Source organism: Nelumbo nucifera, chromosome 3 (assembly GCF_055504915.1).
Source record: "Nelumbo nucifera cultivar China Antique chromosome 3, China Antique-T2T, whole genome shotgun sequence".
Taxonomy (NCBI): domain Eukaryota; kingdom Viridiplantae; phylum Streptophyta; class Magnoliopsida; order Proteales; family Nelumbonaceae; genus Nelumbo; species Nelumbo nucifera.
This window is the reverse complement of record NC_142651.1, coordinates 26,005,618-26,032,244: the sequence shown is the minus strand read 5'-3', so window position 1 is coordinate 26,032,244 and position 26,627 is coordinate 26,005,618. Positions and strand designations below refer to the sequence as shown.

The following is a 26,627-nucleotide window of genomic DNA, read 5'->3' as shown; positions in this document are numbered from 1 at the left end:
TCTTTATATTTTGTTATTCCTTTTTTATAAATATTTTATTTGAAATGTTAAATAGAAATTATTAATGGAATAATTTATATTAATATATTGTATTATAATAATATAATATAATAATATATTATATTTTTAATGTACATTAGTCAACATCTTGTCGACATAATAGGAAAAACTGTCATTTTTTTGTTATTTGGACCGATTTGGTCGACATTTCCGAAATATAGGAAATGTTGACCGAAATAATGTAATTTTTATATTACCATCCATTTTCATGTTGGTGAGCCTCGACATTGACATATGTCGGGCGACTTTAGCGACATTTTGCGACATTTGAAACCATGTTCTTAAGCCAACCTATTACAGTGCAGGAGTCTCCTTCAACCACAGTTCTGCTTAATCCCAGTCTCTTGCAAGGCTGTAGTCCATGGAGTAGGGCTCTCAATTCTGCTGTGGTAGAGCCTCCTATTGGGCCTGAATAGATTGCCATGAAGTGCCCATTAGTATTTTTTATGACCTTCCCAATTTCTGAAGGTCTTGGGTTATGCTACAATCGCCAATGTTTAGCTTCCAAAAGTATGCTGCGAGTGGAGTTCATTCCTCTACTATGATTGTAAGAGGAGCATCTGCCACCTGTTGCCATCCCCTCAAAGTGCCTCTTTGGCATGCATGAATCTATGCATTCATTTCAAACTCCTTTCTTGTCATCCCGTGGGTAATTTTGAATATATATATTATTCATTTTTAAGTCTTGTTAGTAAATCTATGGTACATGAGTCGTGCTATATACAGAGAAGGATGACTTAAAGGACCATGTTAAATTGAATGGTCCTTATTACTTAAGGAGCTGCTTGGACAATGAATGATTATATATCTACAGAGTTTGACAAATAAGTTCAAAGATAGAAGCATTTTATGAAGAAATCTCTCTCTCTCTCTCTCTCTCTCTCTCTCTCTCTCTCTCTCTCTCTCTCTTTGTTAGGGACTTCTTCAGGGAGCCAACCCAAGCTGGTGGTAAACACCTATTTCAGGAAAAGAAAAAAGAGGTAACGTCAGCAGCCACCAACAAACGAAGAAGATCCAGAACCAAGAACTTAACTAAGGATGCAAGAAGCTGTTGCAAATGTGTTACAATGTAATAAAAAAAGTATAAAAGGATTGTAAGAGATTACTTGGAATAACAAGAAAAATCTTTGTTTCTCATACTATCAAACTCCCATTTTGTAGGAGGAACTCTCCCTCAAAGAAGAGTCTGAGTTGGGTAGAATCCCAACTCTCTCTCTCTCTCTCCATGGGGCTACACAACAAAGGGTAGCCCATCCCATGATCTCCCAACCTTGGTGAAGGCAGTGATTTAAAAGGCACGCCTAAGCGCACAGGCGAGGCACATTTTGGGGTATGCGCCTTGCCCAGGTCCAAGGTGCACCCCTTTTACGCCTTCTTAAAATTTTTCGTTTTTGCTTTTTTTTGAGTCTAATGGTTGGGCCAGGGGCTCCGCCCCTGGATCCCTGACCACGCCTCTCGAGGCAATGTTGTTCATTCATTCATTGCAATAAAATATCTTCTTAAAAGGCAATAAAAGTTATAAAATCATTATTTTTTATGTGAAAAATAAGAATTTCAAACCCTCGAGGGGCGTGGTACAAAGGCGACTCATAGAATCAAGAATGCAATTTGTTTTACATCACATTAACTACTTGAAGCAATGCAATTAAGGAAAAAAAGAGATTGTGGGTTTTACATTCTTGAAAATGCTTTATATGTTAGCTTTTATTTTTAAATTTTCATTTGAATATACTTTACATGTTATGTTTATGTATTTTAATTTTAAATAATAGGTTTTTTAATTCATTTATTTTAAAATTTAAGTTTATATTTTTTATTAACATTATGTTTAATATTTTTTGATTTTTTTTAGAAATTGGGCATTTTTTTGAATTTTCTGACTTTTTTTTTTAATTTTTAGCCTTTTTTTAGTAATTTTGTGCCTTTCTTAAAAAGGCGTGTGCCTCGCCTTGTGCCTCAGGCGCAAATTGGCCCTTGTGCTTTTTTTGCGCCTTGTGCTTTTAAAACACTGGGTTAAGGCAGGGTTCGTTCCCAAGTCTCTACTACAATGTGAGCCAGAGATCTTACCAAAGTGAGCCATCTGGCATCCAAGGTTTTAAAAGACTATGGTGTAGTTGAGGCGTAATGGCCCAAAAAGGTGAGGTGTAAGCCTCGAAGCTTAAGAATAAAATTAATTAAAGTTTATAAATTGATGAAAATATCATATAATATACTAATAAATTAGAATGATAGAAGGTATAAATATCTATGAAACAAAAGTTTATAAGCAATAAGTTTCAATGGATACATTAAATAAACTAATAAGGAATCGACTAACAATTATAAACATTTTACATTTCATGTTTAAAAATGTAAAGTTCTCAAATAATTCAAATGAGCAATTTGGAAGAAAGGAAATATATGAAGAATCATCCATTTAATTGGATATTAGATTTATGGTCATTCAATAGTTTAGAAGAAAGAATATAACTTAGTAGTTAATTTGGTCTATGCAAAAAAAATAATCAATAAAAAGAAAATAAATCCATTAGGAAAAGAAATGAGAAAAATAATAAACCTAGGATGTTAGAATTAGAATAATAAGAAAAATCACTTGATATATCCAAGAGAAACCAAGAACTTGATTGGCCTGTTTTGCATTGAACTCTCCTAAAACACCAAGAGAAAATAATATAACTTGATTTCTCCAATTGGTTTTTCATTTTTTACTATTTATGTACTTGACTCATAATTATTGAAGTGCTTCTTCCATATATTTTGAACTAAAAAAATGCATCAAATATATATATATATATATATATTGCATTAAATCGCTAAATAAATACTAATACTTGAGGCTTACGCCTTTTTGCGCCTCAAGGTATGCCTCACTCCTGGAGGCTTGAGGCTTACGCCTCATCCTGACAAAGGCTTAAGACTCGCATCAAAGTTGTGAAGCTTTAGCCTTGAGGCAAAATTTGTGAGCCTCACCTCGAGGCATAAGCCTCATGCCTCAAGGCTTAAGCCTTTTAAAGCGATGAGCATAACCATGTAAATTGGTTTCTATTTGTGATTTAGATGCACTTTAACTTCAGTTGGGAAGGCAAACTTTAGTGATGATATTTAGCTGGAGCTTGATTGTGTTCTTTTTCTTGCCTCTTGGTGGAAATTGGTCTTCCATTTGTTTTTTTTCACCACTAATGGTTTACATATACTTATTAGCTTCTTTTGTAAGACTTCCATAAACTTGCTCAAGGATTATGTGGTTCCAGGCAACAGAGATGGGACTGCAAATAAGGGAAATGATGTACCACAAAATTAAGCTGAACAAGATACTGTCAAGAATCACAGGGAAGCCCGAGGAGCAGGTTTATTGTCCAATAATACCCTTTTATCCGTCTACTATTGTTTGTTTCATTACCTGATTTACTAGTTTATGTTGAATTCCTTTGTTACTTAATATTTTCTCATTCTCGTACTTGCAGATTGAAGTGGATACTGACCGTGACAACTTCATGAACCCTTGGGTGGCAAAGGAATATGGGTTAGTGGATGCAGTTATTGATGATGGCAAGCCAGGGTTGATTGCACCAATTGCAGATTCATCGCCTCCACCCAAAACTAAAGTGTGGGATCTATGGAAAATTGAAGGGAGTAGAAAAGCCAGAAAGAATTTACCATCAGAAAACAAGATTCTACAGAATGGGTTCAGTGGAGGCCAAGGAAATGATGAGGAAAGGGGTAATGAGCAAGAAAAGGAATCACCTGCTCCTGTATGAGAGATGGAACAGCTCCACCCTGACCGCCTGTATTATTATCACCTCTGGAAGATGTAACCTTCAGAGGTCCCAATAACTGGTCCTTTGGATAAGGGCATCTCACATTTAGATGAGGGGATATATCTTTATTCTGCTACATTGTCCCAATCGTCTTACCATTGCCATCTTTGCTGATGTTTTTCCATTGGCAAAATCTGAAACCTATTTAATGAAGAGATCAGTTTCTTGCAATTTTAACAATGCTGTTGCTTCATTGTACTTTGTAAGGTGACAGGTTAACCTCAAAGAGAAATTTACAGAGGTAAAATGGTAAGCGAACAGCTAATATGCACCAAAAACTTGCAATATGACAAAGATCCATCTCTTACATTCTTCAATATAAGATGTGGTGAATTGTCCGTAGATATTGAATTAATATGGTTAATTTTAGTCGAATTAATCTCATAGTTTGAACTGATTGAAACTGGGTTTTACGGGATTTATAATCATATTGGATTGATCAAAGGTTTAATTTGCTGCCAATTAGTCCGTTAAAATCCTGAACTCTGGTTTCATATCGAAGTTCTCCATCTCCAATATTTTGATAACCTTTCTTTGCTCTGGTGTATCACTATCACCAAATAATCAACGCAACCCAACATGAAAAAATGGATGGAAATTTGAATGTAAAATCATCTATATCCTATGCTTGATTATGGCTACCTAAAGATCTCTGGGAAGAACGGCAATTGGCAAACATCTCCAAGACTCCAAGGTATCAGCTAGAACCAGGCAAATCAACAATTAGAATTGCCAAGTATTCCGCAGCTCAGAAGCTGTTTGATCCAGAAAGTAATTGGACAGTGCATCACCAGAAATCAAATTCTCTAAGGATTAAGGTACACGGATACAGTGTATAGAGAAAAATGTATATATAATTGAAAGTTTTTGAAACAGTTGATATTTGGCTACAAATTATGATATGTAGTATATACGCATAAAAAATGGTCTTATATTAAACTCTGTAAAGACAATAGCATTCATCTTGTGTATTTGTCGTTAATTTATGATTTATGTGAAGTAAACGGTGATGAAAAGGAAAATGTGTTACAGTTATATAAAAGCACTAAGGTTTTCAAAACCAAATCGGACAGTGAACCGGTCGGGGATTTGGTTCCCGGGTCAAACGGTTCAACTGTTTAAATCAAATGGATGGCCCATTCTGACAAAAAAAGTAAAAAAATAAAAAAAATAAAAAACAGCCAAACAGATGGTTTGAATGATTTGACTGCCTGGGTCAGTGATTTGCTGACCAAGTCAACAGTTTTTGACAAAATAACGGTTCTGGGGTAAAACGGAACTGGTCACCTGACCGGTTCCCAATTTTCCAGTCCGACCATCCAGTCTGGTCCAGTTTCGAAAACCATGTAAAGCACTCTCAATAATCCAGTGTCGGAAGAGTCCATGAATCATTTTTGCGGAGTAAAACCTGTCTACCATGAGCATCCAAGGTGAAGGATCAATACCTTCCAAGTTCCAACCCAATTCATCGGCCAAGGATTGAATGGATTGATGATATATTTTTTTTTTATCTGGAATACGTTCTACCTACTGGAGATAATGGCTCAAAAATGATAAGATCCAAAAGCACAATGGAGCTAAGTCAGCACTCGGCAGTTAGCACCTGATTGACTGGCCCCAATCGAAGGTCCCCACTCTCACTGTTGCCATCTAAAATATAGCTTTCAATTATAATATGCCATATCCATACGTAAGAATCAAGATCATGTACCTTAAAATGTTTTATTGACCTCACCAAACTGCATCTCAAATCTGATCCCTGTAACCCTGTTCGAGCATACCCATCAGATGAAGAACATGATACAGAATAGGAAGACTGAAGAATCCACTCACCATACACAAGGAACAGGGAGATCCCTTTTATTGATTGAAAGACTGTTGGCGGCTCTTTAACAAAATTACACAAGTCAATCACTTCGTTAACTAACATTCACAAGAAAACTCAGCCCCTCCAGCCTGAAAATCCCAAAAGAATCACACATTTACCTTAACCCCTACCCCCGGTTAACTAACCTATGGGATGGAAGCACCACCCAAAAAAATGGTGTGTGTGTGTGTGTAAAGCCTCAACTGCTTGTGGTCTTTTAAACCAACACGCAAAGATGCAGAGGCAATGGTACTTGGTGCTGATGGTGTCAATCTCTTGTTTACTTGGCATTACTTGCACCGACTCAAATGTGAATTCCAATCATCAAGATGGCTTGCCATTGTCTCTGCAAACTTCCTTGCTTGAGGGCCAGGCCTCACAATATTGACATCACCCCATTTTGAGCATGGATCTGTCCACCAGCTCCTCTTGCCGGTGCACCATGCACCAGGGGCAGGGCGTCTATGCCCACGCATAAGGATCTTTTCATCAACCATGTCCAGCACTGGATCATCTTTTTGAAACTGTCTTGCAAAAGCAGCTCCACTCTGCACCATCAAGTCAAAATCGGAAGTGTTGAGGAAGTGGGGTTCCATCTTGGGAGGGTTGTCCCAGATCATGAATCTCAGGTCACTATTAACAGTGGTATTCTGGAATTCTGGTGAATTGCAAATGACAGAATGAAAATAGCCTTCTTCGGATAAAGCTACATTTGTAAAATACATAAGAAGTGACCGGGGAAGGTTATCCCAACCAAAAACACAGAATTCTAGGAATGGTCGGCTCAGAATAACCCACGGGGATCCTGTTGGATGAGAAAGGCAGATATATCACCATGAAAAAAATACACCTTCATAATTTTTTTAATCGATATACTTCACAAATGTTTAAAGCAAATGTCAAGTAGCACATACCTGTAAAAAATCTAAAAGTTTCAGGTGTTGGCCGCTTTTCTGAAGCATGAAAAATTTTATTTCCCCTCCGGGCCAAGTAAATTCCTGGGTCCACCACAATTGGCTGAACCCTCTGGTACCTGAGAAAACATGAGCTGTAAATACCAACATTATCAAAGAAGATAGCCAAAATAAGTATCAAGAATTAGAAAAGAGGGTACACATACTCTTTCCACCCAAGATCACTAGTGTGATCAATGAAATTGAGGTCCCTCCTAACGGTAGAGAATACATGGAACAAATCTGAAAGAAGAAAACAAAATGCTTAAGTGGTTAAGCATACCATTGGGAAATATGAGCATATAAACTTTGAAATGAGCAAATGCAATTAAAAGGAACAATGAAAATTATCCAGATGTCATTAGATTCCCATGTCATAACATTGGTAAAGATAAATGAGAGCTCACAAGATACAAGAAGTACCATGGTTTAATATTCTGGAAGAATTCTAAGAAAATCCTGAAAATTTCAGGTGTGTTTGTTTCAGATGAAATTTCAGAATCTTTCCTGAAATTTCAGGATTTCATAAAATCGGTAGGCAGAGTTTTCAGAATTTACAATTGAAGTATATAATGGGCTTGAAGATGATGGACTTTAGAATTTAGGTTGGTACTCTAATTTATTTCTATAGAATCTGGCAACTACCTTGAACAACAAGAGAGCTTGACAGAGAAAATTGCAGCCTTAAGATAGACTAGGTAGACTTGTAGCCATGATAGTTAATGGCATAAAAGGATGGAAAGGTGGCCTCCTTCAGGCTGAGAAACAAGTTCCTATGTAGAAGATTTCAAAGTCATTCAACTTCTCTAAATGATCCAACTAGCTGAGTTGGATATATTATCATAAAATACTGATACAAGGATGCAACTAGGCTATCCATCATAAAAATGATGCAACTTGGCTGGCCTGAAAACCAATCTAAGTCCGAACCTTCCAAGTTCCAACTAAAGAGAAGAGCCAACCTGAAAACCAACCAGTATTTTCCTATTTGATAGCTCCCCTTTGGTTATGACACACTGACTCTCAAAGTCATGCCATTTCATTCTGAAAATTGATACTCTAATATCTAAATCAAACACTTCAATGCTGAAGCTTAAGTCCAAACCAAGGTCTGATAATGCAACCCATTATACTTGGTTGAAGCCAGTCGAATTAGCATTTTTACCAGGTAACATAATTTGAGATCTAAAGCCAAGCATATTATGACCTTGGATAAGTGGTGCTGTGCTTGAGGTTTGGTTCCAGTTTACCTAAGTCCTAAATCCAAGCCCAACCCTTTTAACCAATAAAATGAAGTTGTAACCTGAAGCCTTGGCTATGTAGCACAAGTTGAGCATAGAAACCCATTCTACTTTGAAAAATTTTCCCCATTTAATTTCCAATCTTCAATCACAATCTTTGACAGCTCTGGTACTACTTACTGCAAGCAACGAACTAGGGTAAACACTTTTATATGTCATATCCTCAACAGAAGAACCAAAATGCATTAATAAAGATTTCCTTCTCTAACTATAAGAGGAAAAGATAGTTTACCTCCGTCCTGCATCCAATAAGAAAGCGAACTTCACTTTCAAGTTTATAGAATGGATGACATCCTTCTCTAACTATAAGAGGGCAAGATAGTTTACCTCTGTCCTGCATCCAATACGAAAGCGAACTTCACTTTCAAGTTTATAGAATGGATCACAATTAGATTCCTTATAATATGGCTAATGTCACAATGTATGACTCAAACTCAAAGTACCTCCTCACTACTATCATTCACATCCTTTTTGGCCTCCCATCCTCCTAAAGCCTTTAATACGCATTACCAGTCACTTCTGCAGTTCTGCCTATGGCTTTCAACACCGAACATGGTAATAACAATAAAAATGATCTCAAATGAATCAACCAGATACCACTGCCCTGATCCCCCAATGGAGATAAGCTTGTCAATGAATCGTAAACTTGGCCTCGAGAACTAAAACCAAAGTACAGATAGGGGAAGCCAAATTCCATATTGATCTTCAAAGGTATGCAGAAGATGGCATCATTCAAACTTCCTTAAGTTAGATATCTTAGGCTTGATCAATAAAATACAATCTAAACTAAGATTGAAGGAAAAAGACGTAACCCAGTTCTCAAGAAAATCAAGTATCATTTAAAAGAACAGTGAGAAATCAATCAATCTCGAAATAAGATCAGTAAGCGGACTATAACTATTAACGGAGAAAATAGTAGCATACCGTCCTGAGTAAGCAGCGGGTAATCCGCAACACTCAAAGTGATGAACCAATCCCAACCACTATCAACCTTCAAAAGAATTGCAGCAGCACGAAGCGTAGCAGCAACGTTGGAAGACCCCATATATGTAGCAGCATCTGGCTTCCCTAAAACATCAACATTCCCAAAAGCTTGGATAGCCGGGACGGCCCGGACAGCAACCGCAAGCTGCCGCCGCTCCCTGTAGGAAGCATCCGTCCCTAGATGGAGAAGGTATCGGTTCCGAGGGTGGTAGACGGCCAGCAGCAACCGCAAGATTCGGTCTTTATGCCCTCTCCCTCCAGAGATGTAATACGAGAAAGCCGGCGGGTAAGAAGCACCATATCGAACTGAAGAGGCGAAAGGCGAATACAAGCTAAAAGGTGGCGATCCACTGAAACTGGAAATCGCAGAGAGCAAAAATAGAAAAGAAACGAAAGCGGCAGAGAAGAGAGCAAGAAGCCATTTCTTCTCAGCTGCTGCCATGGAGGTCCGATTTGCTGCAGGGGCATCGAAATGAGGCTAGAATTAGTTCCAAAAATCGCATCTCCAGTTGGCACGAATCGGCCAATTCCCAGATCTCCTGATCTCTCTCGCGTTTCTTCCTAGGTTTTGCAGTGTAGCCATACAAAGAACACCATTACTAACGAACCGAGACAAAAATAAACAAATAAATAAATAAACCGCAGGGATCACTGTCTGAAGCTCCTTGATCCAGTAATGGTGGAAATAGACAGGGAGGAATAGGGGTAGGGTTAGGGTTTGGAAATGCTGATACAATGAGATTTGATATCGTGGGAATTTCAAGCTGGATTCTTTCTCTGTCTTTGTTTCTGTTGGATGAGAAGATGAGAACACAACACAGGGGAAGAAGTCGGAAGTCGGAAGTTGGAAATGGAAAAAATACTTTTTGATTTTGTCGCTTGTTCGTCATTTCGTATAAACCTAAATATTAAATGCACGTTTTTTTTAATAAAAATATAAATGGGTAACTTGCACAGACCCCTTGGGTCTGACAAAGACAAAGACCCTGCCCTTTTTTTACGATAAAGACCTCCTGAACTTTTACATTGCGACAAATGCCCTTTGAACGTTAAGTCAGAAATGGAAAATCATTAAATTACCAAAATACCCCACTGGATTTTTTGAATTTTCTTTTTTTTTACCATTCTCTCTTAAAACATAGCTGGCCCAAAAATACCTTTAATCTAACTATCCGTTCACCACAGCCACAAGTTCTTATGATATCTGGGGGGCTAAAGGCAGTGACGATGTAGATGATGTCGGTGGTCTCTGTGACTTCTCTGCCGGCATACTTGCGTTTTCAGACTCAGAGATATCAGTTTTTTTCTCCATCTCCCTTCCTATACTTTTTGTCATATATCACTAAAACCCTTCAAGCTAGAATGGTTCAGCACTCAGCTGAGCAGTCTCCGTACTCAAAGTGAGAATTGAGAAAGCTTGCTTTGATTGCTTCCTTCCCAGTTCCCACCTCCCTCTCCCCCTTCACCTGAAATGTCAACATACATTCAATAAAAATTTGTACTGGTTTGTAAATAGGAAAACAGTGAAACAAGGTAACGACAATCGACGTGAGAGAAGAAATAGGGTATTCCAGGGGGAGAAGCATCGAGTGAGGTGTCACCTCACCTTTAAAACAAGGGAATATATAACCCAAACCAGCTGACGAGCAATGCAAGCACATACGAATGTCGACTGAATGAGGTGTTCACAGAACTCTGTCACCCTCTGCGGTTGCAGATCCATTGTCTGTATCGTAGCTCTCTCTCCACAGGGTTGTTCTCTGACGGCTCTTTGGCTGCCCTCGAGGCTCGAGCTCTTGAGGCACTAGACCAACTGCTGTTACCGGCACTGGAACCATTGACGCTGAAAGGAGTGAATGGTCTCGGGATCTTGCAGCTGCTGCTCCTTGCTGCATTCGTTCTCCTTGAAGAGCTTCACGGCGCGTTGTATGCGCTGCTGCACCGGAAGAACTACCTTTCTTTGTAAGCACTGAGGGGTTTTAGAGCTTAGGTGGATATCGAACTTGTTCTCGTCGGCGGAAGACAATGGGTCCGGGCCTGCGTGACACCTCTGCACGGACTGCGAGTGCTGCTGTTAGTTCTGTTTAGGAGTGGGGCATTTGGAGGCTAGGAGATGGAAATCTCCATATGACAAAGAAGAACCCACCGGAGGCATGAACCTGAAGCTTACTTCCCTTACCCGTGGCCTCCGATGAGGAGGTGGAGCTCCTCCGGTTGCCGTGTTGGCGGTGCTGGTTGTAATCTGCTGCTGCTCATGGGTCGATGTACAAGCTTCGGCCATGACTTCATTCATTTTTCCTCGTGAGATAAATTAAGCACTAGGATCGGCAGTGAACCGAGGAAGAAGAAGATGGGTCGATTCTGGGTTCCTTTTGAAATGTACAGAGATTTCAAAAGTATTAGAAACAAGGCTAATTTGACCATTTAGAAAATTTTAAACAGTCAAATAAGAATTTTTTCGAAATAAACTAACGGAACATTAACGGAGGGGTGTTTAACTAACGATAAAAGTTCAGAAAATTTTTGTCGCTAATTAAAATTCAGGACGTACGATAAGAATTTTTGTCGCTAATTAACGGAGGGAGTATCTGTCACTGACCCCATAGTTCAGGGGTCCGTGTAATTCACCCTAATTGAGACGGAAGGTACGGATGACGGAACGGGATTGATGTGGGCCGGGCGGATATTCACCGCGAGCGCCGAGCAGCGATTATCTTGTATTTTCCCATAGTCAATTGGCTAAATTATAAGGGTAATTTTAGATTTTTCCTTTTTTAATTTGAAAATAAAAGGCAACGCGTAATAATATACGTTACTTCCACCAGTGTACACTGTGCACTGTTCAGGACGCGGTTGATTTGGAATAATTTATTGGTTCTTATCAGTAATTATTCATTCATTGATTAAATTATTAATTTATGATATTCCAAATCAACCGCGTTGATGACAAGACATTTCCTTATGTCGTTGATATATAAAAAACCCCCGACTTCTAATAGAATTTTGCCAAGGATAAAAGTGTAAAAACTGAATACAGTGGTGTGAACGCAAGTTTGTTCAAATGGAAGCAAGGGTGAAACGCATTTTATGCTGCTTCGGGTTTGGGTTTTGGGCCAGGCCCATTCAAATAGAGATGCGGATTCAAGCCTCACAATGGATTCTCATAACTTTGGAGAAAGATTTATTAGATTGTTGCTGAAGAATGTTATACTATGTTCAAGAAAAATGAATTACGGCCCTATAGGAGCATAAAGTGCGTGATTCAATATATAAAAAAAAAAAAGAAAAAGCAGATGCAATTTTGCATTCACAAATTTTCAGTGTAAATTGATTGCAAAAAAGCACGAACATCAAGAGTAAAACCCGGTTTGAAGTGCAAATCGGATTCGATTCTACATTTCGTTTTATAAAACTTGGTTTCTCCATTTGCATTCTCTTCTTACCAAATGCAACTTACCTTGACTTTTTGATACCTTGTAAGATATATAAATTTATAAGAAGCCTAATTCCATTACGTCACATTTAGTGACCATAAAAAAAGAAGTGGTTCACCTGCATTAATATAAAATTAACCTTAACCAACTACTCAATGAAATAATTTTGGTATGTTGGTTTAGGAAAAAAAAAGATGAAGAGAGGTGTGCTATAGAAGTCTCGTAGAGATTATTTGTCTTTTTAGGCTATGTTTGGTTTGAAGGAAAATGTAGAGAAAGGAAGGGAAAGGTAGGAAAACCTTTACAACCCTTATATTGGTTTTCTTGTGTTTCTCTTCCTTTCTCTACCTTTTTCTTCAAATCAAACATGGCCTTAATGTTTGGTAAGAATGCAGATGTTGAATTGAAGTGAATTTGCACTCCCTTCGGTTTTGTAGGTATTTGGTAAAAATATATTTATGTATTGAAAAGTAATTTTTTTTTAAAATTTGCATTCAAAATAGGGCAAAATTTGCTTCCAAAAAATGGATACAATTTTTTTTCTCTCTCAAAATTGGTCAACTGAAAAAAGTATATTCCAGTTTTTATATTCATGGTTGTATCCACCACATTAAATATATTTACTAAGAATAAAAATTTCTCATAATGCAAAACCAAAACCATATTTGCATTTTCATGAATCGAGCACATTTGCATTTGCACTCTTACTGTTTAGGAAGAATGTCACCAACACTAACACCTTGTTAGTCTAAGGCTATGTTTGGTTTGAAGGAAAAGGTAGGAAAAGGAAGGGAAAGACAGGAAAACCAATACAATGCCTGTAAAGGTTTCCCTTCCTTTCCCTATATTTTCCTTCAAACCAAACATGGCCTAAGTGATGCATGAACACTTGTTCAATTAATGAACTTTTGTTTTGATCGTTCTTCGATCACCCATATGCACGAAATTCTAAATAGGAACGTAAGCCAAAATTAAGGATGCAACTTGTGTTATATTGGATTGATAAATTTAAGATTGTAATTTGGGTAGGCCTAACCCAAAGTCTGGACCGACTCAGCCTGCAATTTTATATAAATTCGGTTTGGATTTTTGATCCTGGGCCTGGGTCCAAAGGTTTGGCCGTTTTGGCTTTATAATTTTTGGGTTAAGTTTGGGCCTAGTCCTTAGGTAGCTTTAACCTGACTCCAAGTTCAATCCAACCTTATCCCAACCTAAGCCCAATTTGACTATATACATACATTTATATGAAATTTTAGTGTGAATTGATGACCGACATGACTCCATCGCTGGCCCAAATTTCAATGCAGATTGGGCCTGAATTGGATAGATTGGGCTTGACCTCAGGCTCAAGCCTGAGTTGAACATGACAAGTTAAATTTTCAATGGGTCCAAATGCTAACATCAGCCCGATGTAGTTAAGATTGTTCAAATTTGGCAACATGCATTCATAGTCAAAAAACAGCTACCAAATACAGCTTTTTGAACATTAAACTTGAATTGCTAATGAGGAGAAGTAGAACATGACACCATGCACCAAAGCTATTTCCTTAGATATATTTTGTCATTTTCTATTCCCATTGTGTTTTGGGTTAAGGTGATTTCATGAGGAGAAAAAGGAACCAAGCTTTCTTCCACAATGGGAATGGTTGTTGGGTTGGATTGAGCGCATGTTCGATCAGTAGATTGCATTGCACATCAACCCATCGACTAACTACCCGCGCCCATTAAAAAACACATTCTATTATCATGCTACAACAACCTTTTACAAAAAAAAAAAAAAAAAAACCACTAATTCACCTACTTCAACAAATCGATCAAATGATTTTTTTTTCTTTAAATTGAAAAATATCAGTTCCACGATTTTGTTTTCAACTAACCCAATCATAATTTCTAATCTGAATGATGGAATTTTTATTACACATTACAGCGTTGCACATGAGGCTCATTGGTTACTATAGAGAGCCCTCACAGACCATGTCAGCTACCGGATTAACAGCACCTGAATCTGAATGACAAAAATTAAAATGGTCTTCTAACTACAATTTAGTCCAGCATTTCTTTGAAAATGAGAGAGAGAAATTGTTTTTGCTCGTTCATCGTAGGTATAGAGGATGAAAATTTTAGGGTTTTTTTTTTTCTTTTGATAACTTAGGAAGAGGGTTTACACAGAACAAGGGGTGGTATGTCCTAAAAAATCCAAACAATTAATAATAACTAAATCTCTCCGAAGGTTTTCTACATTACAGAGGATAAACGAGTACAATTACCTAGGATTGTATTTTAGGTTTTGGATACGGTATATGATATAACACAGTAAGTAGGGGTGAGCAAGAAAAACCGAAAAACTGACCAAAACCAAATTGAAAATCTGATTAACAAAATCGGTCAGTTTCAGTTTCAGTTTCGATTTGATATTTTTAAAAAACCAAAGGTACCAGTTTAGTTTCGATAAACCAATATAGAAAACTAACAATTAATCGAACCAACCAATATACATATATTTCTATATACTTTGTATATTATATAGATTATATATATTTTATATTTTCTATATATTATAAATTAAGAAATATGCATTATATATGTAAATATATATTTATAATATATAATATATTATTTATTATTTAAAATATAATATTATATAAATAGTTTTAATTTTTTATTAAATATTTATAATATATATTATAAATATAAAAAACCAAAAAATCAATGAACTGAACTGACTGTTAATTAAACCGATTAACTGATTGGCTTCTGTTCGATTTCAATTACCGATTTTCCAAAAACCAGTAATACTGATTCGGTTTCAAATAGGCCCACGGAACCGTAAACACCCCTAACAACAAGGGAAAGAAGTTTCCAAATCGGGCAAGTGAGAAGCTTGCTATACGAATCCTTTGTTTTTTACGATGTTGTGGTTGGTTTTATTTTATAAGCACGGGGATACTTGGCTCTTCCAAAAATTGTGAAAACTTCAATGCCCATCACTTTATAATACTCTTTGAATTCCTAAAATAAAAAAAAAAAACAAATTATTTTTTCTTATAAAAATCTATAATAGATTCCAGTTGAGTTTTGGGTGGTTTGAGCTTGAACTCAACTAAAAAACTTGGAGATCAAAACTTCCACTGGAGCTCGATTGAGTTTTGAATTTCACACGTAAACTCGAGTCAAGTCTTTACTCGCGAGTTATTCGAGCTTGACTAGGCTAATTTTAAATAAATTCCTATTAAAAATTATAAATAAATTATTATTTAAAATTTTATAAATAAAAATATCAGAAAATTTAATTATTTATATTATATATATATATATATATATATATATATATATATATATATATATATATATATATATATATTAATATTAAAAGACTCGACTAACTACCAGCGACTTCATATTGATGTAGAGTGTTGTGGATCATCATTAAAATAAAATTTAGTGGCTCAAAAGCCAAAATTTTTATTTTATCTCGCTCTTATAATTGAATTCTTATGTGTCTATGAACTTCTACAAAATGTGTCTACACCCTCAATGTAGATTCTACATAATTACACATAACCTAATCCCACAAGATGCATTTTCTGCTCAAGAACTCTTGAAGCCATGGGATGGGAAAATCAGTAAAACACCCTCCCTGAGAAAAAAAAAAATCTTGCTTGATTAGCACTTTTACTCGACTTGGAAAAATATTTCACCTGCTTTGTATGTTTTCCCCTGCCAAATCTGCAAACTCACTTGAAGTTGAAGGGCCAATCGTTCTGGGGCACGGCATTTCTGCAAACCAGGGTAACCATGGTTATTTGGGGTCTTTTAAGTAAACCCCCCACCTTCCTACCATGGATATGTCAGATAGAGCTGACTGAATCGTCGCTGGCTTCACTGTCACTGCTACTGCTTCCACTTCCACTACTGCTCCCACTGCTCCCACTGCTACCACTCCTGCTGCTTTCGCTTGAACTTGAAGTCTGTTCATCTCTTTCTTCGGCATTCACCTGGGCCCTCAGGGCTTCTGCGGCATTAGGGCCTTTATCTGCCTCATCATCACTGACATCCACATTTGCGATCTCATCATCTGTGTCATTCTGATTGATGCCTAGTCTAGTTTTGGCAAGTCGTTCAGCAGCATTCCCTTTGTTTGGTGTTGTGCTGCCATCCTCATCATCACTAACTATTTCCAGGTGTTCCTCTAGGTCTGGTGATTCAGCTGATGGATTTGGTGGAGCAGATGGATGATCAACTGCCATCCTACCCGTAGGTTTTACACCTGGTAAATGGAAAGTAAAAGAATGATTGATCCCCGTAAAGGCACATGCAGGAATAAATGGTGGTCACATAGTTGCAGTCATATTGATTTTCAACAGCCTCTATAGACTTCTTATTTATTTATTTTGAAAAAGGTAAAGTAAATTTTCAACATGCTCTATAGACTTGTATTGTAACAATTATGCATTTGTAGTTCATTCCACTTCAAGTCATGGTGCATACAGAAGATGCTAAAACAATAAGGGGGCATTCTTTTTTTGGATTTTGAGAGGGGGGAAAGTTGGTTAATGGGATTTGGTTCCCATTGACCAAGAATCCCATGTTCTTTTTTCAGATTTGTGTGGGGAGCAGGGAAAGTTTATTTTCCTGGATATCACTTACCCGGGTAAGTGATAACCATCTCCTAAGTGGGTGAATAACTTTCTCACATAGGGGGAAAGTTGCCAACACTTGAATGAGACAAGAATGCCCCTTTTTATAATTGATTTTTATGGCTAAAATGAGCATTGCCTTATTTACCTGAGAAATAAAAGAACATGGGTATGCACTTACCCGGGTAAGTGCTTCCCAGGAAAAACTTACCCAGGTAATTACATTTACCCAGGTAAGTAACTTACCGAAAAGTGAACGGGGCCTAAGAAGGTTCTACTTTCCATTTATTACTGATTCAAGCATGGTTAGTTGCTCATCCAGTTGGATATGTCTCTTGTAGTTGACCCAACTCAGACAAAATAAAATTTGTGCTGTATTAATTATGTTTCAAAACCAAAAATCTGAAAGCCCAGTTGAGAAGTTCTATGGGACTTGAATTTGTCTCTAATCCAAAACACCCATAGGTGAGACAGATTAAAGCTGTTTTAGTTCCAGCATCCACACAACATCTGAAAGCTTGCTTGTTTTGTCTCAAAAGATCCAAATATTAGATAATTAATTCTTCCTTCCAAATGGTTGGCATTGTATCATATTATTTCTACATTGACAAAAAAGATCAAGTAATATTAGATAATTGATTCTTCTTCTAGAAGGATGACAACAAGAAAAACCCTGGAATACTTGTGAGGTGAGAAGCTTCTGTAAGGAGCAATTAGAATTTCTTATCTGTTTTTTTTCCCGGTATTGTGCAAGCATTTCCAGTTAGGCTAAAACGGGCATCGGAAGAGAGTGCATTGATTCAAGTACAGGGAGGACATTAGCATTATTCTTTGGACCTATTGGCATGGGCAACCCTCTAAAAGCTGAGGTAATGGCATTGCTACAAGGATTGAAGATAGCCAAGCAACTAGGAATGAGGCAAATTGAGGTTGAAGGGGATTCCAAGGTGATCATCTCTTGGGCTAATAACAATAGAACTACTCCGTGGACCTTCAAACAAGTGATAAGGGAAGTGGAAAAGGTTGCAAGGGAGATAGAAGCAGAATTCAAATGGGTTAGAAGGAGTTCAAATGGGCTAGCTGATTATCTTGCTAAACAAGGGGCTTTGAGGCTACAACTGTTTTGGGCTGCATTGTAAAAGGGACAGAAATATGTATTCGTGTGGGACTTCTTGTTCCATACACATTGTTGTAAAACTTCTTAAATCCAATTTCAAATAAAAGTTTCCTTTGATGATAAAAAAAAAAAGTCAAGAAAGGTAAACAAAGAGGGAAAGGCCTAGCACTTAGGCAAATCAGTTAGTTAATTCTTATACTAATGTTTGCTAGCATTATCAATAGCCTATTCCATTTAATCCAATGTTTTAAAACATGGAGGCGTAGCCCCTGGCTCAGACTTTCCCTTTGTTTCTTTTCTTTATTTCCTTTCTTTTCTTTTCTTTCTTTCTTTCATACTGTATGACAGTATGAGGCATGCATGAGGTGTACCAGAGGCAATACAGCCTCATGCAAAAGGTGTCTGAAGCATACACATCAGAGGCATCAATGCCTCCAGCATGTGCCACAGAGTGTTTTGAGGGCACCTTGCTGGAGGCATGCTGTATGCCTCCCACGCCTTTTAAAACATTGATCTAATCTTTTTTTTTCAACTCTCCGATGCTAAGTGTAAACCTTTAAAGAAGAGAACATCTAAAGATAAGGATGAAGGTAACTTTACAAACTACATAGTATGATATTTCAAAATAAACAAGGATATTGCCAGGTCAGAAATGTCAATGTCAAAGGCCATGTCATCATAAAACTAAAGGAAAATGAACAAATAGCAAACTATAAGGTTATCAAATCAGAAATGCCATTACTGAATTCATATAAGAAAGGAAGACAAACCTGGGCTATCAGAATTTCCAATGTCAATTCGTTCCACCTCAATCTGTTTCAACCCATATGAAAACAAAAGAAGCTCCAATAATCAGTATATAATTCAGTAGATGTTTTCTACCAAAACATAAAATTATGGAATAAAAAAAAAAAAAAAGATGTGCCTTTTTTTCAATCCTCATCATAAAATCATGGAATGAAGCAAAACAAAGAATTGAGCTCTCTAGGAGGATTTAAAATTCAAAAAAGGATGAGTTTTTAATTGTATACCAATGTTTAAGTTAGCAATAAGCTATGCAGCACAGGTTGCAAACGTAGAATGGAAGGAGACCCATTGGGAGAGTGACGGAATCCTATGTTACCCAAATACGGCAAAGGCACAGCTGGATACAGTAACATATACAAATTTTACACTACAACTGAAGTGTCAGAGACAAAATAGCACCCTTGTACTGGTATCTGGGCATAATAGATTATTACATGCCATGCTACAGGTCACCGTGTTTCAAAACAAGAAAAGCATATCACTGGATTAGCTTAAGCAAACTAAGGGGCTAGTTAATTTTATATTGGGTAATGGTCCTTAGTATTTCTGCTCTACATTTACATTGTTCTAAATCTACTGGAGGTATTTGTAGAGGTGCAAGTCAGGTTTGCGATTGGAAGATTTTACACTGCATCAGGCTCGTGTTTTCATGCTAAGCTCATTCAAAGTTTAACAAAATCCCAACCTGAGTCCGCCCAAGTTGCACTCCTAGGTATTTGTTAGGAAGACATACATGTTGATAGTTCTACAGCAAACACAAAGGAAAAAAGTGAACCACAGTCCACTGAAAATTCCAGCTCAATGCTATGAAAATCATTAGATTTCTTTGATTGATAGGTAGAGCATTCAACTTCTTAAGTGGAAAATAAGCACCACGCTAGAGTGCATAATTTAGAGCCAAAGCACCTTCAACCAACAGGTAGAAATGCATTGCAACAAGATATTAAGCCCAGGAATGAACTTCTCCACAAAAAAAAAATGCACAGATTAATTTTGTACAAACTAACATGAATGGATAGCTAGTATGGATTGGTAAAGAGTATGGATCCTAGAGGCACCAGATGCAAGTGACTAGAAAGAACTGAATGAAGGTATGCCATCAACAATTGTGTATTCTAGAAAAACAGTAATATTGGTATAGCAATAAAGTGAATAGCCACTCAAATGATGGCAAATCTGCTACTAAAGGAGACTTGGGAATGGCGGAATGCCTGAGATGAAGATGCACTTATTTATTCTTTATAAGATTCTTTCTAAATCCATTTGCCACAGTCTAACAAAATAAAGAGTAGCAATTTAAGAATACTCAAGAGCAGTACCATTACTCAAGAAATGCAAAATCAAATTAAATGTGACAGAAGCCCTTAGACTGATCACTCTGCTTGGTATCGGTGTTGATGTTTTTGGTTTTCAAATTACCCTTTTAACATTAAATAATTGGATTTACAACCCTAAAATCCCAAATACTCACCTGCATTGGAGGAGCTATACTTTTACTGAGAGGCTGCGATTTTGCTGGCTTTCCGTGAGGGGGAGAACGAGACTCTGCAGCTGGTCCAACCGAAGTGACTACCGACGCAGCAGCCACTGCTGCAGACTCTCCAGGTTGCCGGAGCCTCAACCGCTTCACCGCTCGATGCAGCCGCTCTAACCGGAAGGTCTCGCCATCGAAGAACAACGCTCCATCATTCTCCTTGTAATCTTCGCTGCTGCCCTCGAAGGTCACTTTGGGTTTTCCAGGTTGATTGTTATGAAATTCTACAGTGATCCTATTTTCCTTGTTCTTGTGGAGAGATCCAGGGTGGCTTTTATCGATCGACGCCGGCTTAAATTCATCTAGAGTTATTCAAAAGAGGCACAAACAAAGGAGTTACTCTTTGGACTGTAACGACATTCAGAACAAACCATGGTTAATGCTCAAAGATTCCGTTTTTATGGTTCGCACGTATTACTTACATCGTAGAGTGCAGAACTTGGTGGACGAATGATCTTTGAAAGAGGAACCTAGGGTTAGGTTATACCATCGGTCTGGCTGAGGAGCAGTGCTCGGTTCGTGTTTGTTGTTAATGTTCGCCATGTTCTTGGGCAAAAGATCAAGAGCTATCGATTCATGGTGATAACAGACACCCAATAAACCCTAGAAATAGGTTTCAAAACCGAGAGTGACAGTAGTTCTGTAGTTGCAGAGAAGGGCTCAATGCGCCAACAAGTTTGATAGATCGAAGGCTTCTTCTTCCTGTAAAACCCCGCAGGTGTATCTCACGTTTCACTTCCACATTACCATATAGATAATTCTAACCGTCTGATCATCTGGTCATGCACTAGATTATTGGAATCACCAGGTGGGGACACTATCACACTAATCCTGTGGCCTAGATCAATAAGAAACGGCACAGATCAGGTTAAATGTCCCCACCAATCAGACGGTTGGTGCTCTTTCTCTAGGCACCGCCCCACAGCACATGTTGGGATAAGTGGGTACTGGATAGGAGCCGTTATCTAACTGTGTTGTCTCTCGACTGACTCCAGTGGATAGTATTCGGTTTCGGTGGAATGAACGTTGCAAAGAAGCCCTAATTTTTTTCCTTATATTTTTAGCGGGAATGGCGAGCAAAGCCCTCTGGAGTTCATCGACTCTTCTTCTTTCCTCCAAACAAAACGCACCAACTGTTCTTAAAATTCATAATTTCCGAAGAACAACGACATGGGCTCAATCGCTGAAATATCAAGCCAGAAAAGCTTCCATTAGATGTTCTGGAAACACCAACCACGCTCTACGGACTTGCAAGAATTGCAAAACCCAGTTCGATCCGTTGCTCAATCACCCTCGAGCCTGCCGATTCCACACCGCTCACTTCGGTGGTAAGAATCACTTGAACAATTTTCTCTTCAGCGGCTGTTTTGATTTATTTTTCTTTGTGGTAACGGCTTTTGTATCTTTACTTATGATTCTGGTGTAATGGTGTTCGGAATTATGACCATTTCTACTTTTTGAGTATTCACATTTCACGGAGAAGAAAAATTGCACCTTTTTATCATTGCCGATAATTCATGGAGAAAAATTGTTGACTTGAATCCACCTGTGTGTTGTCCATTTCCATGTATTGTTGCCACTAATCTTGGTCGTCTAGTGGTCTGGGGTTCCCCTCAGAGTTGTCATCGTAGTTGATGAAGAAGATTTTGTACTTGCCAGGGTTCCATAACAAACTCCCTGTATCCACAAAATTCTCCTCCTCCTTCTCCTCCTTACGGACTTACTCTCATGTCACAGCCCTTTCTACTTCGTCTCATGCAGAATTCCAACAGCGTCAGCTCCCACTTTTTCAGGTATGCTCAAGATCAAGATCCCTTGATGCGACAAAATGTCTCCATGCACTCACCATCACCATGGGTACAGACCAACCCGTATTTGTTAACAACAACCTTGTGTCGTTGTATGCGTCACTTGGTGAATTACCAATTGCACGGAATCTATTTGAGAGAATGCCTGAACGCAATGCTGTGTCGTACAATACAATCATTACTGCTCATACCAGGAATGGCCTCGGAGAGGAAGCTTGGGAGCTCTTCTCTCAAATGATGGCATCTGAATTTAGCCCAACTCAATATACATTTGGCAGTCTCTTGTCTTTGCCTTCATTGGATCTTCAACAAGGGTTTCAATTGCAGTCATTGATTCTAAAGACTGGATTGATTTGTGCTGATGCTTTCTCGGGAACTGCATTGTTGGGTCTGTTTGGGAGGCATGGAAGCTTGGAAGAAGCATCTAAGTTGTTTGAGGAAATGCCTAGGCGGAACATAGTAACTTGGAATTCCTTAATATCTGCATTCAGCCAATGGGGGTCTGCAGAAGATTCTATGATTTTGTTCCGTGAACTCCTGAGCAAAAATATTCTTCCATCAGAATATTCATTCGTTGGTGTTTTGTCTGGTGTTGGAAGGGTAACAGACTTTAAATCTGGAGAACAAATACATGGTTTAGTAATTAAATTTGGTTCGATCTTTTACCCTTCTGTAGCTAATTCCCTCCTAAGTATGTATGTGAAATGTTATGGCACATGCCTTGCTGCAAAAGTGTTTGAGGATGTATTATTTCGGGATGTGGTTTCATGGAATGTAATTATTGGGGCATTTATTGGGGATAAAAGGCCAGAGAAAGCTTTAGAACTCTTTTTGACAATGATTTTGCAAGGGTTCTTGCCAAGCCAGACTACATTTGTAAATGCTATTTGTTCTTGCAGCAATTTTCAGATCCCAATATATGGTAAGTTCATCCATGCAAAGACCATCAAGAACAATTTCAAATGTGATGTTTTTGTGGGCACTGCATTGGTTGATTTCTACATGAAATACAATGCCTTGGAAGAGGCCCATATTTGCTTTGATGAGATCTATGAGAAAAATATGGTGTCTTGGAATGCTTTGATCTCAGGTTATGCACATAATAACTCTCCTGTTGCAGTTAATATACTGCAAACAATGCTTTATTTGGGTTACCAGCCTAACGAATTTTCATTTTCAGTAGTCCTCAAGGTAACCACAATTCTAGAGCTGCGGCAACTTCACTGTTTGATAATAAGATTGGGTTACCTTCAGAACCAGTATGCATTGAGCTCACTTATTGCATCCTATGCTGCCAATGGTCAAATTTCTGATGCCTTGACTTTTGCCACAACATCAATTATGCCATTGCCTGTTGTTCCTTCTAATATCATTGCTGGCATTTACAATAGATGTGGCCAATATATAGAAACACAAAAATGGCTTTCTCAAATTGATGAACTAGATATTGTATCTTGGAATATTTTGATTGCTGCTTGTGCTCGCAATGGTGATTACAAGGAGGTATTGAACTTGTTCAGAAAAATGCAGATGTGTCAAATCATGCCTGACAATTATACCTTTGTCAGTCTCATAAGCATCTGCTCTGGACTTTGTAATCTGGCCCTGGGGAGTTCTATCCATGGACTTATCATAAAGACTGATTTCAGGTGTTGTGATGTATTTGTGTGCAATCTATTAGTTGACATGTATGCTAAATGTGGAAGTCTTCAGAGCTCTGTGAAAATTTTCAATGAGATGACAGATAAAAATATATTCTCGTGGACAGCTTTAATTTCAGCTCTAGGGCTTCATGGTTATGCACATGAGGCTCTTGAGAGGTTCAGAGAAATGGAATCCCTGGGGTTCAAGCCAGATGGGGTTACTTTCATGTCAGCTCTTTCAGCTTGTAGACATGGAGGATTAGTGGAAGAAGGGATGGAGTTGTTTAAACAAATGAAAGAGAGTCATGGGATTGAACCTGAGATGGATCACTATGTTTGTGCTGTGGACTTGCTCACTAGATATGGGCATCTAGACGAAGCAGGAAAATTGATCAGCAGCATGCCTATTCAACCAAATGCTATTATTTGGCGCACTTACCTTGAAGGTTACAAGAGATTTACAATTCAAACAGAGAAGTAGTGGCATGGGGAAAAGGAATTGGAATCAAACTTGTCATTTCATCATTGGTCAACTGGAGTGGTTCATGATAGGGGTCTTAAAGGAACAATAGAGACAGTTCATGCATGGGAAAAGTAACCAAGTTTTGGTGTATATCATTTCTGTATACAGAGTTACATTTCCATTAGGAAATATAATAGGGACCTGGAGCAATACTGAGGGTTGATTCTTGCTAAGAGGCATGTCATAGAGCATTGACGCCTGCCATCTTTTCTAGGCAACCCTCTGGCCTCTTCTTTGTGTCCAATTACCTGAAGAACAACATTGAGCCTTGAGAAAATAGGGCTTGTATCTATTCATCAAAAAGGGTCTGGGGTGCATATGATTGCCGAAACCCTCTGGTACATGTCTCCAGACCAAGGTTAGTGGTGCCACACCAACTTCATTGTATGTTGGCATCCTCATTGTGAAAAATTCTAGTGGTTTCTTTAATTAATTGCAACAGAATTTAAAATTTTTTTAGAATCTTGATATTACTAAGATCACATTAATGGTGTACAAAACCTAAATTAATAATAAAATAACTAACATACCTCTTTGGATTGATTTCAAGAATGCTGTCAAGAATCTTGATTTGGTTCTTTCCTGTAGCCTTGCACGTGTCCAGCCTCCAAAATAGTCCACACGAACAAGAAGCTGATCAAAGTTCCTTATCACCACCTCTCTTGAAGTTTGAACAAGGAGAATAAGGAAGAAGAAGAAGAAGAAGAAGAAGAAGAAGAAGAAGAAGAAGGGGGAGGGGGTGGCTCCTTTGGGTTGTGCTAGAAATCTCTTCGTATTAGGGTATTGAGTCATTCTTGTTTTTGCTTGCTTAAACCCTAGGACTGCTCCATGGTCTATACTTACGCAGAGCTTCGCCCTAATTACAATTAGTAAAGCTTAACCTTAACTTTTAGATAATTGTAATTAGGTCTCTCCAGTCTCCACTAAAACCCCTTTTAGTGATTACACCCTTCATACTTAGATTGTTTTTTTGTGTGTGCCCTCTTATGTTCAACATTATTAGGTAGTGGTAATTAATGCCAAACTAATTCAGCATTCTAGATGGAACTCCTTCCTTTTGAATTGAATCAAAACTCTTTTAATTCTCCCTAGAATGTGAATAATCTACCATTATTCACAGGGATTCTACTAATCATGAGTGGCACCTAGCAGTATATCATGACCACCCTAATAGTTTGAATTGATGGATTGAACATTTCCATCTACAATTACCATGTAGTTGGATCCTTCTATCACACAATGTTCCAAAAGAGCAGAGGGTCATGGTGAATCTGTCAATCATGTCTACTGAATTGATGATGACTTGTATGATGACACTTGGAACTCTTTCCATAAACCATACTGTCTTGGCCAAGGATTTCTTGAGTCATATCAATCTCAGTTGCATAGAGCATTTTGTCTCCTCATGGAAGTGATAGATTCCATTTTGTGCATTCTCATTATCTCCATGTGCAAGTTACCATAGCCTATTTGCGCATGCTTAAATCCCTTGATTAGGGCATAATTGATTGCACAATTAAACTATAGAGGCTCAACACAAGACATCCATGATGCCTCAGGTCTAAGGATCATCTACACAATTGTGATGATGAAGTAGTTATTGACACAAGATTCTATGTAACTGTTCTATTAATGGGTGTTCAATGAACTTGTTCTCTGACAAGCACCCATATATTTGCTTTAGTGTCTCCACACAACCGACTTGAGATTCATCACCCTGAATGCAAGCACAATATGTGCTGATGAAGGAAGATTTGGCCCGACCTCTTGACCACCCAACACGTGGCAGAAGCAACAGCCCGGAACGGCAGTACGCTCAAGGCGCGAGCTCCGAGCTCCCCAAAAGGAGTCCAAACTCTCCCTTTGACCCCGAGCCTTATGAGGAGTGCAAAGGGCAACAACCCGAACTGTCCCACCCTAGGGCAATTCGGGCCACACCTCTATCCGAACTCAAGACTTCACCTCGCACACCGCTCCAGCACTTCGTCTTCAGGCCGCCGAACTGAATAACCGTATCTGACACCAAAGGAGTCCGTATCCTGAGGCGGTGCACTTGACTGACTTAGGATTTGACGCTTGACAACCGCACTTCAACGGCCACTTGCCACCGCCACCTCCAATCACAGAGACGGCTCCGACAA

General features: G+C 38.2%; 4 protein-coding genes across 6 annotated transcripts in view; 2 read left to right on the top strand and 2 right to left on the bottom strand.

Moving 5' to 3' along the window:
- LOC104596866 (ATP-dependent Clp protease proteolytic subunit 3, chloroplastic) overlaps nucleotides 1-4,257 on the top strand; it is a 28,742-nt gene extending 24,485 nt beyond the window's left edge. For both annotated transcript variants that reach the window (XR_016083750.1, XM_010258216.2), the window contains 2 exons: nucleotides 3,312-3,407; nucleotides 3,525-4,257. Coding sequence is in view for 1 of the 2 variants with exons in the window: in XM_010258216.2 (XP_010256518.1) it covers nucleotides 3,312-3,407; nucleotides 3,525-3,818 (390 nt within the window). In the remaining variant the exon portion in view is untranslated. The remainder of the gene's footprint in view (nucleotides 1-3,311; nucleotides 3,408-3,524) is intronic.
- A 1,456-nt stretch (nucleotides 4,258-5,713) lies between these two features.
- On the bottom strand, nucleotides 5,714-9,872 carry LOC104596788 (beta-glucuronosyltransferase GlcAT14A-like). Its single transcript, XM_010258114.3, has 4 exons — nucleotides 8,924-9,872; nucleotides 6,866-6,941; nucleotides 6,660-6,778; nucleotides 5,714-6,550 (listed from the first exon to the last, which is right to left on the bottom strand). The coding sequence occupies exons 1-4, from the start codon at nucleotides 9,423-9,425 to the stop codon at nucleotides 6,036-6,038; spliced, it is 1,212 nt and encodes a 403-aa protein (XP_010256416.1). The 5' UTR covers nucleotides 9,426-9,872; the 3' UTR covers nucleotides 5,714-6,035.
- Nucleotides 9,873-15,820: 5,948 nt separating this feature from the next.
- LOC104596707 (uncharacterized) lies at nucleotides 15,821-21,229 on the bottom strand. The gene is made up of 4 exons (XM_010258004.3): nucleotides 20,935-21,229; nucleotides 20,450-20,814; nucleotides 18,942-18,984; nucleotides 15,821-16,684 (listed from the first exon to the last, which is right to left on the bottom strand). Exons 1-4 carry the CDS (start codon nucleotides 21,053-21,055, stop codon nucleotides 16,266-16,268), a joined length of 948 nt encoding a protein of 315 aa, XP_010256306.1. The 5' UTR covers nucleotides 21,056-21,229; the 3' UTR covers nucleotides 15,821-16,265.
- Nucleotides 21,230-21,442: 213 nt separating this feature from the next.
- LOC104596633 (Pentatricopeptide repeat (PPR) superfamily protein) lies at nucleotides 21,443-24,549 on the top strand. Of its 2 annotated transcripts, none has more exons than XM_019199785.2 (2): nucleotides 21,443-21,840; nucleotides 22,274-24,549. In XM_019199785.2, exons 1-2 carry the CDS (start codon nucleotides 21,582-21,584, stop codon nucleotides 24,442-24,444), a joined length of 2,430 nt encoding a protein of 809 aa, XP_019055330.1. In that variant the 5' UTR covers nucleotides 21,443-21,581; the 3' UTR covers nucleotides 24,445-24,549. The 2 variants fall into 2 exon arrangements, with proteins under 2 accessions (XP_019055330.1, XP_019055322.1); XM_019199777.2 differs by having other exon boundaries at nucleotides 22,250-24,549.
- Nucleotides 24,550-26,627: the final 2,078 nt, after the last annotated feature.

Coding starts and splice junctions, on each gene's coding strand:
- LOC104596788 (XM_010258114.3), bottom strand. CDS start 9,425: ATGGCAGCAGCTGAGAAGAAATGGCTTCTTGCTCTCTTCTCTGCCGCT. Junction 6,779..6,865: donor AGTGATCTTGGGTGGAAAGA/GTATGTGTACCC, acceptor ATGTTTTCTCAG/GTACCAGAGGGTTCAGCCAA. Junction 6,551..6,659: donor AACTTTTAGATTTTTTACAG/GTATGTGCTACT, acceptor CTCATCCAACAG/GATCCCCGTGGGTTATTCTG.
- LOC104596707 (XM_010258004.3), bottom strand. CDS start 21,055: ATGGCGAACATTAACAACAAACACGAACCGAGCACTGCTCCTCAGCCA. Junction 20,815..20,934: donor CAAGTTCTGCACTCTACGAT/GTAAGTAATACG, acceptor GAATAACTCTAG/ATGAATTTAAGCCGGCGTCG. Junction 18,985..20,449: donor GTATAGCTCCTCCAATGCAG/GTGAGTATTTGG, acceptor GGGTTGAAACAG/ATTGAGGTGGAACGAATTGA.
- LOC104596633 (XM_019199777.2), top strand. CDS start 21,582: ATGGCGAGCAAAGCCCTCTGGAGTTCATCGACTCTTCTTCTTTCCTCC. Junction 21,841..22,249: donor CCACACCGCTCACTTCGGTG/GTAAGAATCACT, acceptor CTCATGTCACAG/CCCTTTCTACTTCGTCTCAT.